General features: G+C 39.8%; 1 protein-coding gene across 3 annotated transcripts; it reads left to right on the top strand.

The window, feature by feature from the left end:
• Window positions 1-817: 817 nt before the first annotated feature.
• LOC144532218 (protein FAM13A-like) lies at window positions 818-20,624 on the top strand. 3 transcript variants are annotated; one of them, XM_078272863.1, is made up of 21 exons: window positions 818-1,128; window positions 1,760-1,961; window positions 2,128-2,337; window positions 2,893-3,073; window positions 4,799-4,973; window positions 5,585-5,706; window positions 9,869-10,093; window positions 10,198-10,312; window positions 10,699-10,796; window positions 12,010-12,064; window positions 13,024-13,104; window positions 14,492-14,693; window positions 15,470-15,719; window positions 15,952-16,084; window positions 16,352-16,433; window positions 17,329-17,564; window positions 17,725-17,808; window positions 17,978-18,085; window positions 18,732-18,946; window positions 19,150-19,251; window positions 19,670-20,624. In XM_078272863.1, exons 1-21 carry the CDS (start codon window positions 1,099-1,101, stop codon window positions 19,794-19,796), a joined length of 3,033 nt encoding a protein of 1,010 aa, XP_078128989.1. In that variant the 5' UTR covers window positions 818-1,098; the 3' UTR covers window positions 19,797-20,624. The 3 variants fall into 3 exon arrangements, with proteins under 3 accessions (XP_078128989.1, XP_078128991.1, XP_078128992.1); XM_078272865.1 differs by having other exon boundaries at window positions 10,198-10,261; XM_078272866.1 differs by lacking the exon at window positions 1,760-1,961.
• The last annotated feature ends 238 nt before the right edge of the window (window positions 20,625-20,862 follow it).

Genomic DNA, 20,862 nt, shown 5'->3' on the forward strand with positions numbered 1-20,862 from the left:
TACATTATGACTATTACTAACTGCAGTTTGAGATATCTACAACGCCATTTGGACTAGTCATAATTCCAGTTACAGATATGTACGACGTCATTTCGCCTAGTCAAAACTTAATTTAAGATATCTCAAAATGAACATGTAGATATCTTGAATTGGGGTGAATTAAATATATCTTGAACTGGAGTTATGACTAGTCAGAATCAAATTGTAGATATCTCAAACTGGAATTACAGATATCTACAATCCAGTTGCAGATATCCGTAATTCACATAGTGGATATCCGCAACTGAATTGTAGACATCTGTAATGATAAACCCCATAAAAATGAATGTCAAAAGTGACGTCATTTATCCTAGGAAGAATGTCTTTGTGGATATCTGAAATGACAATTATGGATAGGAAGAATGTAGTTGCGGATATCTGAAATGTTCTTTTTGACTAGGCAAAACTGAATTACAGATATCTGCAACACATATCCAGTCTAGCTGTTAAATGTTAAAAAGGCTTGCCAGAGCTCTCAGCTAGTCTGCTTCTCCTTCTCCTGGCAGCGAATTTTTTTTTTTGCAGGATGGTAGGGGAAGAACCCGCTCTACTCTCCCTCTGAATGGCTAGTACTCGTTTCCTGCTCTGGTGGTATTGGTTATGTTTAGGCAAGAGGAGTGTGATTGGTTATGGTTGTCATATTGTCATAAGGGTAGGGAATGTCAGGGTTAGCCAATTAGGGATGAGTTCCCTAGTGAATATTCATGAGTCTTCCCCTACCATCCTGCAAAAAAAAAAAACTCACCTCTTGGCAACCCCTGTCACAGGTCCCCATGGTTACACGTGTGTCACGTGACTAGCAACATAAACAATTTTCAAGGGAGCTAACATTACGGTGGGAAGTAACTTTAAACTAGCGAACCCCACTACATTTTAACAATATTGTATTTCCCTTAATGTAAGCCTAACGTTGAAATGTGAGGAAGATGGCTGGAATTATTCGTCGTGCGTCGGACTTTCCGAGAGTTTCTGAGAGTAGAGCATCACATCGAGGAGGGAAAAAATCGTCGGTTAAAATTGAAAAATGGAGAGTTGTGCCGGCGGTCCGGTGAGCTGAAAATGGGAGCAAGCGCTTCAATGTCGCTCTGTGTAAGTTTAGCTAGCTGCGGATAGCAGTTAGCTGCTAAGTTATCTTATTACATTCTTCATTTTTTTCGAATTGGGTTATCTAGCTAGCTAACCGATTAACGCTAAACCTTGTGTAGAGCAGTAGCTCTAGGGCAGGGTATACGTACAGTTTAGTGTCCCAAATTCCCCATACAATGTCCTTAATTAATTATGGACATGCTAAACCACCTGTGCTACCCTAACCTGTCTCAAATAAGACCCTCATCAATTGGGACACTCAGTTTTTGGAAAATCATTTGGGACACTAAACTGCACTAAGCCGAGGGGCAAAACACTAACGTTAATGTTAGCCTATATAACGTTGTTAACGTTAACATAACCATGTTGTTGCCTCTAACGTTGTTAGTTGTAACGTTAACAGGTTACATTAATTCCTGGACGTGTCGTTTTATCGAGACATAATATGCTACTGTATCCTCCTGAGTGTATAATTTTCGTCAGTTACGTCATAACATGGATCATGTAATAAAGTGGACACTTCTAGGTTTCATATAGCTAGCTAAGTTTAGATGGAGGAGCGGTTCGTGATAGATAGAAAATTGGATTTCTGTATTTAGCTAAGTCATCTGTTGCATGTCCTCATTCCATGCAGAGTGACCCATCTTCATTGAGAATCCTGAGACCCAGTGCTAAGGTCAGCCCAGAGCCCATTGCTCCCACCCTGGTTTCAGAGCCTGAACTGGCCGTCAGTAGTGTATTTGGTGTTACATTTGAAACACTAAAAGAGGGTGGGCAGATGGTCTGTGGAATACCCCTTGTGTTAAGAGACATGGTGGAGTACCTGGATAAGAATGGTAATTGAGGCAAATCCTTGCTACTCTTGTTCTGTGACTCCTCTGCTTTCTGCTCTTTCATTCACTTTATCCCTTACTTCCTCCATCTTTATCTTCCTATCTCAATGTAAAACAATACTCAAACATCACATGTATGTGTACTGACTGAATCTACTTCTAATCACAGGGATGCACCACAGAGGTCTTTTCCGCCTGTGTGGGTCAGTGGTGCGGACCAGGCAGCTGAGGAAGCGGTGTGACGACGGAGAGAGGGTGGACCTGGAGCACGAGGGAGATGTTCCCACTGTTACCTCGCTCCTCAAACTCTTCCTTCGGGAGCTGCCCACTCCCGTAGTTCCCGAACCCCATTGCAAGCAGCTGGTTCTGAGCCTCACAGGTATGGTACAGGTAATGTTAGACTTGCATTGTTGGTATCAAATTTCATTAACTTTTACAGAGTTTAATTGTAGACATGATTAAATGAATGTAATTAATCATAAGTGATGATTGAGAGGGATTACTTTTGTACATGAGCACATACTTCATACATGAGTGAAACCAGTATGAGAACGTCTGGGATGGGAGTTATTCTTATAGCAAATTTATTGGCAGTGTCTGTATTTCTTAGTATGTTTCCATCTCTCCAGCACTTCGTCTTCTACAATGAGGAACACATATTTCCTTACAAGTAGAAGTGTAAACCAACAAAGTTGAGAGGTGTACAGCGTATTGTACATTCTTGAGTATAAATTAATCTCAGTCATCTTCTGTGCTCAGGTCTACTCCTCTAAGTATAGTAACAATAGACATGGCTATGGCCTTATCTATTACTTAATTTAATAGTAATGCTTTGAGTATCCAACTATTTATTTTCTCAGTAAAATTCAACTATTACTTACTATTGACAAATGCCCATCTCAAATTACTTTTTCATGTTTTGCTTATTTTTTAGGAGCTGCAGATGAGGCAGAGATGAACCAGTCTCTGAGAGAAAACCTTTGCCACCTCCCTGATGAGAACCTCATTATTTTGTCTTACCTCATCCACTTCCTGTCCAGAGTGGCTGCTCACAGCCAATCAAATCACATGCCTGTAGAAAATCTGGCAACCATCTTTGGGCCTTGCATATTTCAGTAAGTTGCTGTTGTGAATGGGTACAGACATTAAGCTTGAGCAAACAGTTTTGTGACATTCACACTTAGTTTTGAAGAGAGCTACAGCTCGATTTCTCCAAAGGTATGATCAAGAACAATCTAGAGTTCAACAAATGAGAGCACAAATGTTCCCTTCACAATTACTGGTTATGGACTCTCTTCAAGCTTGTCAGTCAGATCCAGATGTAAAAAAACAACAACTTTGTTTGTCATGAGACTAGCAACCTACTAGGTTTCTGGTACTGCACCACTTAGTTGGGCTGGAGTCAGGTTTGTCCCTTCAAGGAAATGGGTGTGGATTGTGGTTGATAACGCACAGCATGGCACACAAAAAGACAGAGACCGATATCAACAGGATTTTGTTGGTTGCGTCTCCTCTCCCGTTTACAGATCGCAGCCATCACTGTAAATAAACACAATCTCTAGGGGACATACTTGAAATTGGACATTTTGTTTCAGTTTTTGCCACAGTGGAAAGGACATATTCTATTCAGTCAACACCCTTTCAACTATTCCCCCATCCCTTGATCTCCCAGTCTCATCTATGCCAGCCCTGTTTTCTCTGAAACGTCACGGCAGGTCAGTGGAATGTGGTGTTAGTCATGTCGTAAAGTTCAGCATGTGAAGGGAAAATGTCAGATGATTTTAGCTTGGGGAAGAAGCGGGTGTAGGGTTGGCAGCAGAGGCTTGGAAAAAGTTGGGGGTGGGTTTGGGTTGTGGTAGCTGCAGAGAGTTGGAAAACATCCTGTGCACTTTTGTCTGGGTCTGCAGGCATTACCACAGGCATTACAACAGAGAAAAAGAGGAATGATAATGGTTTAAATAAAAAGATTAGAGAATGAATGAGAGATGCATGTTCAAAAAAACAATGTCCAGCTGAACAAAGCCACAATTTAGCCCAAATAGCGTTTAAACTACATTTAAGTAAATTGTTCTTTTGTTTTTGATTGCTCCAAGATTTTAATACTATTGATATCAATCTATCAATCCATGACAGGCATTGTAGCACATGTTCTTGCCATGCAGCATGTGTTATAGTTGCGTGAGGCCCAATACCTCAAGCATATTTGTCATCCAAGCCTCTTAACAGCTTGTTGCCCTCGTATGGGTCTGTTATGTAATCCATGTGTGCAGGCTTCTCCTGTCCTTGTCATTCCAATTGACCTGCCCACCATGTAAACAAACATATATTAAGACTTACATTTTCACATTCTCTTACCTGGGTGTATGCTATGTTAATTTTTACCTACCATGTATACATCAGATAAGTCCTAAAAAAACCTGAATGGATGTCGACAACAGCATGGTACATTGTAAACAAATAGCTGCTGCCAGTGAAGACTGTTTATGACTATTTTGGTCTGAGGTGGCACTTACCTCCGTATTGTGAATGTTATGACCAGAAGCTGCACATATCTCTGAAATTTAGAAGTTTATTAAGTTTATTTAGAAGTCAAAGTGAAGCTTTAAAAGCTTTTACAGCCTGTCTGTTTATTTTGGTCAGTGGGAAATTTATTTTCCTGAGTGTTAGATTTTGATCTAACACAGTCTGACCAGTTCGTCTAAGTTCACTGCTGTATATGCCTCCTTCCACTAGATGGAACCCTTTTCCATTATGTTTGTTACAGCGCTAACCAGAGGACCATTTTGAATATACGCTACATAGTATGTGTGACATTCTATTCCTTTTTCTTCTTTATGCAGTGTTCCTGCAGGGCCCAGAATGCTGGAGGAGCAGAGTGTGTGTAATACCCTTTTGCTCCATCTTCTGAGGCATCAGAAGGTTCTCTTTCCAATCCCAGCCAAGGACACAGTGTCCACATCGATTACCTCCTCCTCACCTCCTCCTCCTACTCTCTATGCTCTTTCACACTTTGAGGTGAACCATGTTTTTTTTTCCCATGACAGAAATTCACCAATTGAATTTCATGGTCTGTCTTTTTTACACTTAATACATCAGTATCACAGTAAGTGATATAATCACAGCACTTACCAACAAACAGAACACATTTTTATAATTTATACTCTTTATTGATCCCCAATGGGGAAATTACAATGACTATTTTATCTGCAGGGCCACAGTTGTGTCACCAACGTCAGACCTGTATCAAACACGGATGCTGCTGCTAGCCATTGTAGCTAGGGAGTTTGTCCATTTATCTGGTTCCAGGTCGTGTTAAATGATTAATTATATTACTGGAGAAGTATTGATATATACATCTGGGAAGTACAGACAAAAAGGTGTCAATAAATTCATACTCTTAATAAATAAATAAATGAATTGCCCCTAGTGGCTTTTTGTCTTTCATGTGAAAACAAAATTAAATTGCAATCTCTGTGGTATTAAAAAGTTCTTTAAAATTATTAAATATAAACCCTGTATATAGTAAATGCATATAGATAATGCAAAGAAATGGTTTCTTTTGGTTAAGTTTTATCTTTCTAAAGTGGTGTGTGTATATGTGTATTTACTCTTGTTGTCCTTGGTAGGTCCGATCCAGCAGCTGTCACTCAGAGCAGAGTAGTGTGGAGAGGATGGAGGGAGAGACCACTTCAGTCTCAGCTACCAGAGCTTTTCACCAAACAATTCGGATGCAGTGTCAACTCAACAGGTACTATCGTCACCTTAGCATCAGTAACTTTGTAACCGCACTAGACAGACAGACAGACAGACAGATTATGTCCATGCAACTGATATTTTCTGCCTGAACCACAGTTAAACTATTACTGAACATTCATGTGGTATTATTATACAAAAGCCTTTCCCTTCATAAATCTGTCCTGGGGGAATAGTTAGGACCTGACCTTTTCCCCTGTGGCATTTCTCTATGTACTCAGCATCTTTAGTCAGTTGTCAGGTTGAAAGTTGTATCATTGGTGATAAGGCTGAGACGTCATACACAGGGAATTAAGGCCAACCTCTGGAGGTCTTTTGCACTCTGTTCATGAAAGTAAAAAAAAAAAACTCCCTACAGAAACCATGGCATCCAGTATCTGTAGTAAGTGCTATTGCTTGTATGGCTGACCTTCAGTGTAATGGCAAGTGAAAATACCATCACCGTTTTGCTGCTTGAAGGAGCAGAGATGTGGAACAATGGCAAATTGGTCCCCCAGACAGAATCTACATACTAGCTGCCATCTGCTTGTGGGGAACTTTTCCCACTCAGAAATTGGAGGCTGATGTGCTATTTTCATTTCAAATGTTAATTTAAAAATGTGAATGTGGGTTGCCACAAGGTTGCAGACATCAAATTACATTTATATATTTTCTGTTTTTTGTCCACTCCTAGTCAGCATGCGACATGGCATTCACGTGAACTGATTAATTTTGTGGATGTCACCCATGTAAGTGAGTATAGTTGTAGAGTATAGTGTCTGGTATCTTAATTTGTGTTTGTGTGTGGATGGGAGTTCTGCTTGAAGCTAATGGGGATGACACTTTGTTGTTGTCATTTTAGGCAGACGTGTTGTGGTTCTGTTTACAGTGTGATGAAACAGATCTGTCCTCGGTGGAATTCAGGTTCATTAAGATGTTATTTAAAAACAAGCATGAAGTATTACTAATAAAATCCTTGTAAACTACTGCCAACATTTGATATGAATGTCACAGAAATATTTAAAGGCAGCAGCTTGGCAGCCAGATGTCAGAGTGACCAGACTGTAATTTAACTACTCACACGTGTCAGTTTAAAAAGGAGTCATCAGTAAATGTATCTGTACAGAGAGTGTGTGTGTGCGTGTGTGTGTGTGCGTGCGTGTGTGCGTGCGTGTGTGTGTGCGTGTGTGCGTGTGTGTGTGTGTGTGTGTGTGTGTGTGTGTGTGTGTGCGTGTGTGCTTTCCTATTTATTTATTCTCTTCTCAAATATCTCTTTTGGTCTGTTAGTTTGCCCTCACCCTGTTTAATAAAACCAAATACTGAGGCAGTATGCGGTGCCTTGTGTGTGTGCATCATCTCAGATCATGGACACATGTGGACACTCCTATAGATGTTAGATTCTTAGCTTTAAAATCACTCACACCTGCTGAGTGTCAAGCTTCGAGCAGAATATATACCATGCCAGTTTTTTGTGTTCTCATTGCTTCTAAGTGTTTTTTTTAGTACTAATAGGGCAAACAAAAATCAATCATTTTTCATCTAACCGCTTCCCACTCTCATCTGTTTAGCATGCGTAAGATGCTGCATCATCCCAACTGTCTATCTTTCTAGATTTAATATATTGTCTGAAATCTAACAGACACAGCTTTTCCTCTGTCCTTATTAGTCCAAGCCCTCTTTTCCTCAATGTATTTTGTATTTATTTATTTATTGTCCTGACAAGACAAGCAGCAGCTTAGGATCCAGAAGAAGTAACCACATTTCTCATGGTTCCTTTGTTAAAAATGTTCGTCTTAGATTAAATTTGGCAAAAACTAAAAAGAATGGGGTCTTTTATTCGGTTTACCTTTTATTTTCTTCTGCACATGTCAGACTGGGATTTGTCACTGAAATGTTCTTTCTCCAAAAGTCCTGGCATTTGCATGCTGTTCCATCTGGTCATGTCTGGATGTCTATGCTTCCCACTAACGTCACAGTTCAGTATTGATTCTAGTCTAATTATACCTACAAAAGGTTTGATTACAAAACAAGTGTCCGTTTTCTGTCTCTTACCAGTTACAAAATATTTAATTCTAAGAAAAAGGACAAAGGGTTTTCAGGAAGCTATTTACTTATAATAATAATAATAATAATAATAATAATAATATTTTACAATACATGTCTCTTTCATGTAAGCAATTTCATTTATTCCTAAAATGATCCATTTTCATGTCAAGTCTGGATATGTAGGTCAGGAAATATGTTATTTAACGGTGTTTTATCGATACACATGAATATTCTTCCCTATGTATTCAAGTGTTTTTTAATCAGTATTTAACTTCTTATCAGTAATTCTGGTTGTGCATATTAGTCAGCGTTTAAACTGGTGTGTTTGAGTGTGAAATGTATGTAGCTGTGTGTACCGTTTGTCAATTTGTGTGAGCTGTCCTATCTTAGCCTCTTTGGCCTACTTCCAACTATATTACTAAGTACTGCTCTGTGAGTTTATGTGTGTGTGTGTGTGTGTGTGTGTGTGTGTGTGTGTGTGTGTGTGTGTGTGTGTGTGTGTGTGTCTGTGTGTGTGTGTGCGCACCGGTAATTGAAGGGGGTGAGCTCTCTGCCTCAGGGTGTCACTCGTGTTGTTGACCATCGAAACATCATCATTTATGCTCTCTTTTCTTTATGTCTTTGGCTTTTTCTGTCCTTTCAAAGAAGCAAGCTGCTCACTGTCACATGTAAATGCGTATGCTAGACTGCTGTGAGTTTAGACGTTTGGCAAAGGATGTTTTCTTGTCTCATCTGCTTCAGCATCAGTGACAACAACCATGGGTCTACAGTCCTCCACAAGTGAGTGAGATAATGCAAGGCGGTCTTAGACGCAGAAGACAATTGTAGTTGCTTTAGAGCAGTCAATAATGCATAAAACTATTCTTAGCATGCTGTTATCTACACAAAAAGACATCTGTGGTTTGAGAAGCAGGGGCTTATGTGTGCATCTTGCATATCAACATTGTTCACGTTACACTTGCTGTTGTCTTATTTTTTTACATCATCTGATCAAGCTCTGTAAGATAGAGATGGCTTGAGGAAGGGAAACTTGAAGCAGGAAAATTATAATTTTTTTGCTGCTGCTGTACTCACCCATCTGCTGTAGGTTACAGCTCTGGAGTATACACCGCTTTCAGCTAGTACGTGACCAATGGGCTGTTTTTGGGTCACGTCGCGGCAAATCAGTTGTGCTTGTTTTCACTGGGAGCAGCTCATTAGAGCTTCATGAGTTGTGCCATAGTGTAGCACTAGATTAAGCACTGCTGATTCATGATCTGCTGAATTTTACCTGGCAATGAGGCCAGCAGTTTTCTCAGCGTTTCATTGTTGGACATTCCAGGCTTAACTCATGTTAGCCTTGAGAGATAGATACACTTAAAATCTATTGTGTTACATTTTACATGTATTGTATTCCTACTAACATAACATGGACTTTTAGTTTTATTCTAGTGCCATTTTTAAAATATTTGTTCAATATTCTACTGATTTGGTTGTAATTTGTATTCTTTCTTTAAAGTCTTCAAGTCTATCTATCAGTATTTTGTGTCTTTTAAAAGTTTCTTGATGTCCCCCCTTCTTATTCAAACTTTAACTCTTTTCATTGTCGGTCTCTCCTCTCTCTTTCTTTTTGTTATTTTCACCTTTTCCGTACCACTTTCTCACGAGGCACCCTTTATAAAGGGTTTATTCATTGTAGTTAATAAATATTTTACTTATGTTTTATAGATCAGAAATAAACCATGATTTAAAAAAATAAATAAATAATAATAATAATTTTGGGTTGCCAGGTTATGAAAAATCCCTATGTCTGCCAGTTGACCTCCTTCAGTGAGACATTTGCTTTAAAACAGTCACTGTCTTTTAGCGAGTCCTTTTGTTCTTCAGGAAGTACAATGGACCGTTTAACCAATTACCTTCTGGATAAAATGGCCGCAGAGCATCTGGACCAAACTTTTTCATTTAATTTATTAATGCGGTATTACTGATCTATAGAGCATTAGTAAGGGATTTATTAATAAAGCCATTAAATGATTAGAAAGTGGTATTTTCCTTTTCTACTCCACTCCTTCTGTGTGTGCACCCCTCGGTCTATCTCACTCTCTTTCTCTCTCTCTCTCTCTCTCTCTCTCTCTCTGTGTGTCTCTCCATAGTCCTGACACACTGGCACAGGGTTGTGATACCAGCTGTGACGTCAGTGCTGACATTCAGAAGCTGATTCCAGACCAGGAGGCTCTGGAGCAGAGCAGTGACAGTACAGCGGCAGGCTGTGTGCTCTCCGGCCCCACTGACCAAGGGCCAGAGCAACACCAGCACCAGAGCAGACCATCCCAAAGCCTCCAGGAAAAGCCACCAGAGTTGGAATGTGCCACACAAGGGTGAGAAGACACAAAATATTTGGCCCTTTACTTCCTCCTCAAACTTACAAAACATTTTCATTCATACAATTCCTCTACAGTTTACTGTGTTTCTTTATCAACAGGACCTTTTCACAGGACAAGATACCACCATTCACCTCCATGTCAAAGGAGAAAGAAGAGGAAGAGGTAAAGAATCGAAGGACACCTCCCTCACCCATCAGAGTCAACTGTTCAACGGTGTGCATTTTTGATTTTGTCTTATTTAGTTTTAGCCCTCATATTTTTTGTTTTATTGTTTTTTTTTTCTTTCTTTCAATTGTTTCTCTCCCTGTTTTGAGCCTATTAATCTGTTATTACTCAACATCTCTAGCTGTGAATATCTTTCAGCGACAACTGTTTCTATGATCTTTTATATTTATTTCTAGCTCTATCTAAAAATGTAGTTAATTAAAAACTGTACATCCCCCCCCCCGCATGTGCTGCAAAATACACTCTGTGGAGTGTGGAGTGTTAAATGAAGTAACAAAGCACTTAATTGTGCTTTTAATGTTTTAAAGTTGAAAACCATTTAGCTCAACGGGTGAGTGGAAGGTTATATATTTATGGGCTGAATTGTTTTTCAGGCTTCCAAAGATGTAGGGCAGAAATCATCTGCTTTAGACTGCTGCATAGTGTATGAATCACAGAGCAACACCAAAACACAGACTCAGCACACAGAGAGGTGAGAGGAACTACACAAGATGACATTTTGTTGTGTTATCCTCCTTTTGTTTCTGCTTTGTACTGGTTTTATTGCAGCAACCATTTGTTCATTGGTCTTGACAGAAAACATCTAAGTGGAACAAAAATGTCAAACTTTCTTAAATCAGCTATTTGAAATGTAACTAAGATTCAAACACAATCTCAAGTCAAAGAGAAGAACCTTTGATATGATTCCAGTCCAAAAAACACTGACTTGCCATAGGGGCTCACGACCAACTAGCTAGATTAGGTCGAACCTAGTCTCGCATTGCCAGACCTATCTCCACAGCACTGTGGAGATAGTTCTGGCTACACCACAGATACATTCTGGGATAGGAGAAAAAAACGCTCTGGGTTGTTTGCATTTTCTTTAAACCAATCACAATTTTTGCAAAATAGTCTCTGTAAGGAACTTGTGTTGATGGAACATTTGCACCCTGCAAAAGAAAACGGCACATAAAATATTAAATGAAGTTTAGTTGTTCACACAATACAGTATACGTGAGCTATTTAAATTAGCTGGATACATGGTTAAACGTAGTTTGCTCTTACCAGTGTATCTTTGTGTGTACTTCGTCCATAGCAATCACCACCTATCGTTCCCAAAACGTCCCAGTTAGATAGTAAATGCCGTAAACAATTTCTTTGTAAATCTTTACAATCATTCCCCCCGAAAGAATCAGGCAGGCCTGTCTTGTTGCACAATCCAAATGTTCTTCAAAACTTGCCATGTTCAGCATGTAGCTTGCTAGCTCAAAGTTTGTTGTTGTTTCCCGAAGTAAAGGGATTGGCAACATACAGAGAGCGGAAGCGGAGGAAAATCACACGCCAGATGTCCTGAAAATGTACTTCCGACTAGGTCGACCCTAGCATGGTGGCATGCTGACTTTTTGTTTGCGCTGCCTCTACAGAGCCAAATGACCAAAGTCTTCTCAGTTATGCCTCATTAGTGTCAGACATGAATAAGCCCTAACCTAAATGGCAGTGCCAGATGATTGTCTGGCTTCAAAGCTACAGAGTGCTGGGCAGCCCTGCCTGTGAGCAGATTTGATACAGTTGATTATGAATACAGACAGAGCACAATGGGTATTAAAGTCACATGGATTGTGAACCACAGGGAGAAACGGTGTCAAACTAGTATTTAATGCAATTTTAATGTATTTGCCTGATGTTGACATAATTTTGTTTTTCAGCATGCTGTGCTGCACAGAGTACAAGACAGAAGCTAAAACCACAGTATCTGAGAAGGTAAACAGGTCTTTGTGAAGTGTATGGCTGCCATCTCCTAATCATTTCCACTGGCTCTCATTTAAATTAATTCATTCTGTAATAGACAGGTCTGAGAGTTTGTAGCCTTAAGCCACCTACCATAGGCTGTAAAAATACTGTAAAAATAATGGACGTAGCAGCAGTGATGTCACCCATTGGTTTGTGGACGGGGATGATGCATAGGCTGTATGAGTGAAGCCAAAAAAAATCTTGATTGCTCACCAGTGGCTGGCTGCAGTATAGGTCATAAATCCCGCCTCCTCAATATTAGCGGATGGGACATGGGCCAAACTAAAAAATCTAAGTACGTCAAACACTTTTTTCCCAAAGATGGTTTCTGTAATTTTAGGTAGTTCTTATCACGCTGATGTTTGTTCAAGTGTTAATTTTTCTGACCCTACATTTGGTTTTTATTAGTTATTTGATGCTATAAAAACGGGGTGAAACGTCATGATTGACAGCTGTGATTGACTTAGTTAAATTCCCAGCACAGAAAAAATCATACAACAGGGTTACCAGATTAACCATAGACTACATTTAAAGAGTGATTAACCCATAACCAAAAAAAGATTTTGTTGAGCAGTAACTAACAAAATACACTCAGGATGCCCTTTTGAGTTTTGATTGTCACACAGCTGTGTGATGATAACAATTAGTTAGGGTCATTTACTATCCAACCTGGACAAAGGATTTACTTTCAAAATGTGTTAAACTTCAAAATATATTGGTCTTTACCTTTGTTAAAGAAACTGTCGATGAAAAAATAACTGGGTCTGTTGAAAAAGTTGATTTAAAAGGGCAGAATATATCTCTATGTGTCATTGTAACCTACATTTTTGCATGGGGGAGTGTGAGTGTGTGACCATGCTGGTGTGTGTGTCAGTAAGTGGGCTTTGGGAATAAGACTTCATCGGTGCGTATGCTGTCTGTTCCTTCAGGGGAGAATAGGAGGAGGAGGAGGAAGAGGAGGAGGATGTAGTGGTTCTCCTGACAGACACGATTGCAGAGGCAGCCATGACGTAAGTTCTCCTTTCCCACAGTCTTTTTAGATGCACAAATTAACACTTTTTTTAGGATGAGGGTATCTATGACAACAGGACCGCTGGTACCTCCAGTGTGTGTGCGTGTGTGTGTGTGTGTGTGTGTGTGTGTGTGTGTGTGTGTGTGTGTGTGTGAGCTTGCTTGCCTGTGGGTGTTTTGCTTCAGTAATAACAGCCTCACTCCTTCCCCTCCATCCATCCTTCCACCTCCTCTGCGTGACGCACAGAGCAGTGTTTTTTTTTATTTTTTATGAATGAACAGCCAACGAGGGGGAGAAAGGAGAAGCCGAGCCCCTATCTGCTGTTGTTGATGATGATGCTGAGAATGATGTCAGAGCCCCAAACGGAATCTGCATTATATTCCAATCTTCCTGCTGAGCTCAGAATGATTTTGGTGCAACTCGGTTACAAATTTTATTTTTCACCATGCATCACAATTCATTGCGTATACACCGACTTACACACACACAATCTCACAGAGGCAACCGTGACTCCCAGCAGCTCCATCAAATAGACTCCTTAGCTCGGTCTGACAACGTTGCCATGGAAACGCCTCGTCATATACAGTACCTCTCTCCTCCCTTGCGCGCACACCCACACCACACGCACCAACATGAGCGGTATTCCCGCCGCCCACCTTCTTCCATGCATGTTGAATAATCCATGTGGAGGCACTTTAGCAGCAGAAGTGCTGGGAATGCCGTCAGAAGGAAAACCATGTGAATTTAGGTATTGTCTTTGGGGGCAAGATATACTCTCGCACACTCACACACCCAGAAACATGCGGTGATCTGGGAATCGCAGCGATACTACTAATGGAATTACAGCGTGTTGCTCATCAGGGATCCCACGCTGGGTGCTGATGCACGATAGGAATCTTACTCAGTGGGATTTTTGTCGAGCAGGTTGTGTGCCTGGCTGGCGAGCTACAGCAGAGGAGTCTGTTTACTGACCTCACATGTGCTGCTTGTAATGACCGTTTCTATCTGCTTTTATAATAGACTGGGAGCCTTCGACAATCAAAGACTTGCTTTTGTTTTTTGAGAAGTTTGTTCCTCGTGCATTAGCCACCCACGAAAGCAGCCTTCTCACAGAGCTATATTCACTATATTCTGACTCATTCCTTTCTCAGGGGGAAAGGACAACCACTCACCTCATCGTGCAACTCTCTGCCCAACCACGCTTCAGTGCCAGAATATGTATTTTCATAGGAGAGAGTAAAACGGTTTTACAGGACTTTTCAAGATTCCTGAGCAGCATGTGAAACGTTGAAGACTCCCTCCACGCAAACTACGACACATCTTTCTGACTTCTTCTGTCGCTGCCCATCTGCATCCCTGAAGCCATGTTCTGCTTCTGTTTCCAGAGCCCCTCCCTCAAGCTACAAGCCCTGGAAGGTGACTTGGAACCCGCGCCTGCACCGGTAGACCCCCGAGCTCAGCATAACCTACCTGCCCAGCAACAGCCTTTTTGCACTGAAGAGCAGAGCCTTTATTTGACCCACAAGCTGCTTCTCCACTTGCCGTCGTCGCCACCAGCTCAGGATCAGGTCGACTCATCACAGTCTGGTAAGACAATCAAACCCATAACCCTGTCAGTGCAAGAGCCACACTTCATATATACTGTGTTAGTGCCATTATTTATAGTATCTAATTTAATTAATTTTTTTCATTCAGAGCATTTTCCTAGCTGCTGTAATTCCTTTGGTGCATGAAAAAATTAAAAAAGGCCAATAAATCTTGACAGTGAGCTATGAGCGTCATCATTTCCCAGAGCTGGGTGTGTCTTTTCTTGATAAGTTGAGTAACAACGCACCAAGGTACGATGCTGTTACTGTTGCATCACTGCACAGCCGCCTGTAACATGATGAGTTGGTACATTATATTCAATAATATGTAATATTTTGCTGACACTAATGTAGTTTTTGTATACATTGTTTTGTCTTGCTGTACTTTAAAAACATTGCAAGAAAGGGTTTTTTAACCTTAGAGGTAATAGCTAAAAATAAAAAAAACATTCGGATGTGTACTGAATTTGTCACAGACTGACCAAATTATTTTTTCCTAGGAAAGATATTACATGAGTAGCTTGAATAGGAAAGAGCTATTTTGTCCTTCTTTCATTCTCTTTCTTTTTGTTTCCCTTTTCTCTTCCTTTTTGTTTTATTCCTACCTCCTCCCTCTACCCTTTTTCTCCCTCTCTCACATCTCTCGTTTTGTCAGTCTGTCCTCCTTTATTTGGTATATAAAAATGACATTTTGAATGTCATTTAAAGAGTCAAATGAGAAATAGTCAAAATTATTAGAGATTTAAGTTGATATTTTGTCTGTCCTCTCTCTTAAAGTACATACCCCATCCCCTCATTCACCAGAGTCCAGTCCTGTCCTCTCCACCGCCATTCTTTTTGAGGGAATTTCAGGAAATGACACCCTGCCGAGCCCACCAGGTCCTAAAACCAGCCCACTCCTCTCTTGTTTTACGACGAGCGATTGCCCGGTTCCCTCACCGCGCTGCCCCAACCTCAGTCACAGCCTGCGCTACAACCTAGACCCTGATACAGCCCCTTCTCCACCGTGCTCACAGCACATACGCATGTAAGACAACTGTTTTCTCACTTACTTTATTTAGGAATTGTGGCTCACAGATGTGATAGTCTCACATTTTATGTTCTTACTGTACTTCTGGGCCTCAAATGAGAAGTGGTTTGAACTAATGCTGTACAGATGCAGACTGGAGGATTTCTGAGTGGCTACAATATTAGGTGATAGTTAAATGCATGAGTCAGTCCTTTTCATCATGGAACTGTATGCATCTTTCTGTGTCCAGGGCTCGCAGCACTATACATACAGAGCCAGACAAGGGCTCTGTGTCCATCTCCGTGCTCAACAGACACATTCACAGCCTGAGGAAGAGGATCAGGCATTTTGAGGATTGTTTTGAACAGGAGAAGCACTATAAGGTGAGGGAGGAATTTAAAGCTGCTTGGTCAGCTGGAATCTTGTCGTGATTGGATTGGAAGTTATTGCCTCAGAGTGTGAAGCTCCGTAGCCAGTAACCACCTTTCACAGAGCCATGGGAAAGATTTTTCTTTTTTTCTTTTTTTTTATATGTGCATGTCTGGTGGGGTGTGAATTTGTTATTTTTATGTTCTAAAATGATGAAAAGTTCCAGGTACATAATGCAAGAGACCCTTTCTGTCACTGATGTGTTTGTTGTTGTTTTTCAGCCGGCTCACAACGACAAGACGGCACATCCAGAGGTGGCCAGACTGATGATGGAGCTCATTAAGAGTCGCAAGGAGCTTAAAGGTCAATTACATAACCATAAATACACACTCAAACACTTGAATTAATGATTGCAGTGGTGGAAGATGTATTCAGATTGCTTTAATAAAAGTGCAAATACAACATTAAAAAATACTCACGTGTAAAATACCTGGATTTCAAAATATTACTTAAAGCCAGGGATGGTAATGTTAAAAAACTAGCAAGATTTGAAAGTAGTAGTTTTTTTAAATAACTGAAGCATCATACATGTACTTTAAATATGAATATGAAAAGTAAAAGACTCATACTGCAGAAAATGGCCCCTGTGACTGACATATATGACATGAATGTTAATTAATAATGATTGCATCAATGCATTAATACCATTTTACTGTTGTATCTGGTCAAGGTGGAGTTAGTTTTAACTACTTTATATACAGCTAGTTTGATTGAGTGGTTCCCAAGTAATTTTTGCTTTTCTATGAACTATTGGAGAGCTTTACCTCTTTGGGCCTCAAACGGTTATTTAAATAAGCCATCTGAGAGGTTTAGAGGGGAAATCACTCTTTGGTGGAGCTGCTAACAACTCAGACATCTAAAATTTGACCAGGGACAAACTAGACAAGACAAAAATGTTGGGAATAATATTGCATTGTATTTTGTAACCTTCTCATGTGGTTGTAATGTAAAATCTTAATCTGAAAAGTAAGTACAGCTGTCAAATAAATGTAGTTGAGTAGAAGTAGAATAAAATGTAAATACTCAGGTGCAAGTGTCTGAAAACTGCATTTATTTACAGTACTTGAATAAATGTACTTCATTGCTTTCCACCACTGAATTATTGCAACAATACCAATATATTTACCAGACAACCAAAGTCCACATTTTAGATTCACATTGCCCAACCATTTTTTTCTGAACTGCTGTCATCTTTTAGAGCTGAAGCTGAGACAATCAGAAGAACGGGGTCTGAAAGGGCAGGGAGACTTCAACCGATCAGCTGAAACATGCAGGACCAACATAGACCAGAGGGAGGCAGCACTAACAGGGACTGAGCTGCAGCAACTTAACAATAACAGTAACACCAAGCCAAATGTGGAGGAAACTGTCAACATTATAACCAACAGACTGAAGGAAAGACGACGAGAGCTGGGCCTGCCTGATAGCGTCAAGGTTGTTATTGCAGAAATGCTTTAACACTACAAAATATTGTAATATAGGTTTGGTAGTCTGATTCCCTGGGCTGGCAGGAAGAATATGTGTGTGTAGAAAAACAGTAACAGTAAAGAGACTGATTACCTGTTAACAGTTTTCACTGTGCCTCTATGTGCAGGAGATGTCCCATTTCCAGCTGATTTTGGAGAAGACCAGCCTGCAGAAGTGTTTGCTCTACTTTGAGAGTCTGCACGGACGACCAGTAAGACCAGCCTGAATGACTCCCTTATGTTTATGTCTTATTTTTTACTTGATGGCTCCACTTTAGTAATTTAGTTCTCTTCTTCTTGTCCTTACATAGGTGATCTCTTGTTCTTTCTATTTGTGCATTAACACCAAAAAACTAAAGTGGTTTCTGTTTGTATCTTCAGAGTACCAGGCAGGAGCGGACTCTGATGAAACCTTTTTATGATCACTACCGTCTTCTCAAGCAGCTGCTGTTTTCTTCTTCTGCTGTTTCAACAGTCATTACGACCATTGTGAGTAAACATCTAATACTACATTTTAAATAAAAGAATGATGGGATCTCTAGAACTACACAAACCCACTGTATTTCACTCGTGTTGATCATAGACTGTATAAAATAAGGTGTGGATAGAACTGACCATGGCATACATAAGAGTGTCTCTCTTGCCCTCTAGTGGCCAGATATGAGAGCTACACCAAAATATTGTGAGACCTCTAAGTTCATTTAGCCAAATAAATGATGGCAAGACAGATACTCCTGAGATCTTGCTGTTCTTTGACTAGGTAGCTAATCAATTGAAATATGTACCGTACCATACTAAACCAACTTGTATATATGTTTGTACATTCTCCACTTTGTATTTTCTTTTTATCTTCATTTTTTGAATATTTGTTCTTGTATTCTATCCTATTTATTATTTCATTATTATTCTGTATGTGTGCTGTGTGTCTGATATTTTGCTGCTGTAGAACCATAATATATATATCTATCTATCTATCTATCTATCTATCTATCTAATCTACAGTAATCTATCTAGAGTTAGTTAAAACTACGACAGATTAGTGATGATGATGGTGTGTGTGTGTGTGTGTGTGTGTGTGTGTGTGTGTGTGTGTGTGTGTGTGTGTGTGTGTGTGTGTGTGTGTGTGTGTGTGTAGGAAGAAGAGGAGGGCTCTGATGACGAGCATTCCAAACAGCAAAGCCCAATGCTGCAGCCTCTCCGACTGAAATCTCCCAGGTGTGTGTCTTTAGATGAGTCGCCACATCTGTCTTCTCTAGACATTTCTGAAACACCTCTTGTGTCCCCACTGGAGGAGGTGAAGTGTTTCCAGCCACAGATCATCACCTTGGCAACACTACATGAAGCTTCCAGGTACTGTGTGTGTATGTGTGTGTGTGTGTGTGTGTGTGTGTGTGTGTGTGTGTGTGTGTGATCAACAGCTCTATGGCTACAGGACATTTTAACAAGAAGCTTTTTAAAATGCTTGAACTTATTTGTTGTCATAAGTTCACACATTTACAGACAATTTAAGATTCTAGAAATATCTAACAAATATTTGTATTCTTTCTTGACAGACCAGAATTACTGGATCACCTCAGAACGGCACGATTAGAGAAGCGGAGGCTTCACCAGGCGCTTCGAGAGTTTGAGGACCATTTCTACACACAGACCGGCAGGTAAAAGATACACACACACAAACGACACACAACACATCCAAACATCTTAGCTTTTGAATTTTATTTTGTCTTTTAATAAACTTGGAACATTTGGTTTTCAACAATGCCTTGTGAAAAACAAAGAAAAAACATCCAAAACAGAAATTCCATAATGGTACGAATTTTTAACGTTAATACAGCACAGAGACGAAGAGATAGACGTTTGCTCTGAACTGTTCACATCCTTTGTACTGTACATGTTAGTCCTCCAAAGTACATACAGCACGTTTTTGATTACAATACACACTGTACAAAGCTATCTGAGTAAGGCAACATAGGGACTATCAACCAGTTATGGAAGCTGCTGCAGGTTGTTTGAAACTACTGAAGTTTTGCCTTGTGTTTGTATCTTTTTTTTCCTTCCATGTTTTGTTAACAGGGCTTGTCAGAAGGAGGACCGTGGACCAATGGCAGAGGAGTACTGCCAGTATAAGAACCTCAAAGCAAAGCTCCGTCTACTTGAGGCCCTGCTTAGTAAACAACAGGACTCAACCAAGACCATTTGAATTAACTCACAGTGGGACTTATTTCTTACTTAACAGGACTCGATTATTTCTGAAAAATCAAGTTGTGAAGCCGGTGGGTCTGGTCTTGATTAATGCCATGCTCATTATGTTGATGCACTTTACATAAAGGAAACCGATGGAAATTGGTGACAGTTTGACTGAAATGCTGCGCAACTGTGTTTTTTTAGTCCCAGAAACACATCCTTTGTCATTTATGACGCATCTCATTACAAACCTGATGTAGCAAGCGGTTTTTATGTAGCACTAATTTATTTCAAGGATGACGAGCTGTAACAACTTGATGTTAGTTACATATTAGTAATTTTTAAGATAACTGTACGTATATTATGGCACTATGCTTTTTTTCCCTTGTCAAATACTATTTTTGGACAGCTTTGTCTATAGTTAATGTTGAAACTGCATTTTTTTTTTTAAAGTGCTATCTTGGCAAAAAAAGGCATAAGCTTAAATGCAATCAATGAGACAATCCTTTCGTGTTTGTGCATGTCAGTTTTTTTGTCCTACATTGTGCTATGATATGCATTAAGAAGAATGCCATAGTTGATCTAAATTGTGTATCAGTTTACATATGTGAACGTTGGCATTGTAGTGCAAGTTCAAATGCTGTCAAGTTAGTGTTTATCCCACCATTTTGCCTGTATGAAGTTAATTCCCCTAAAAGCAGTTGTTGACAATGATCAGAGCTTTTGACATTGTGCACTTATATATATATATATATATATATAAACAGAGGGAGATTCATATATATATATTTATATATGAATGTATCAATAAAAATAAATCTTTTTTTTCACATTTATTCTTCTAGACACAGTTTATGGTTCTACTTTCTTTCTTTCCACAGACTAAAATAAAATAAGAGTGACTGTTGCAAAAGGTTGCTATGGTAGAGGTACTGACAGCCTTCGTACTCATGCTGCACAGAGCTCCATCATGCTTCTTTTTTTAAAGGTCAACAAGTAGTTCACACTTGGTCATCAAAGACTTGAGTGAACACACATTTTAGAGGCTGATGCATTAGTACTGTTAAGATTCCACAGCGGTT

Source organism: Sander vitreus, chromosome 17 (genome assembly GCF_031162955.1).
Source record: "Sander vitreus isolate 19-12246 chromosome 17, sanVit1, whole genome shotgun sequence".
Classification (NCBI taxonomy): domain Eukaryota; kingdom Metazoa; phylum Chordata; class Actinopteri; order Perciformes; family Percidae; genus Sander; species Sander vitreus.

What these genes read in the sequence shown, in the direction of transcription:
- LOC144532218 (XM_078272863.1), top strand. Translation starts at nt 1,099, where the DNA reads ATGGGAGCAAGCGCTTCAATGTCGCTCTGT. An exon ending in GCGCTTCAATGTCGCTCTGT is followed by an intron (nt 1,129 to 1,759) that starts GTAAGTTTAGCT and finishes CATTCCATGCAG; the next exon opens with AGTGACCCATCTTCATTGAG. An exon ending in TGCTCACAGCACATACGCAT is followed by an intron (nt 15,720 to 15,951) that starts GTAAGACAACTG and finishes TTCTGTGTCCAG; the next exon opens with GGCTCGCAGCACTATACATA.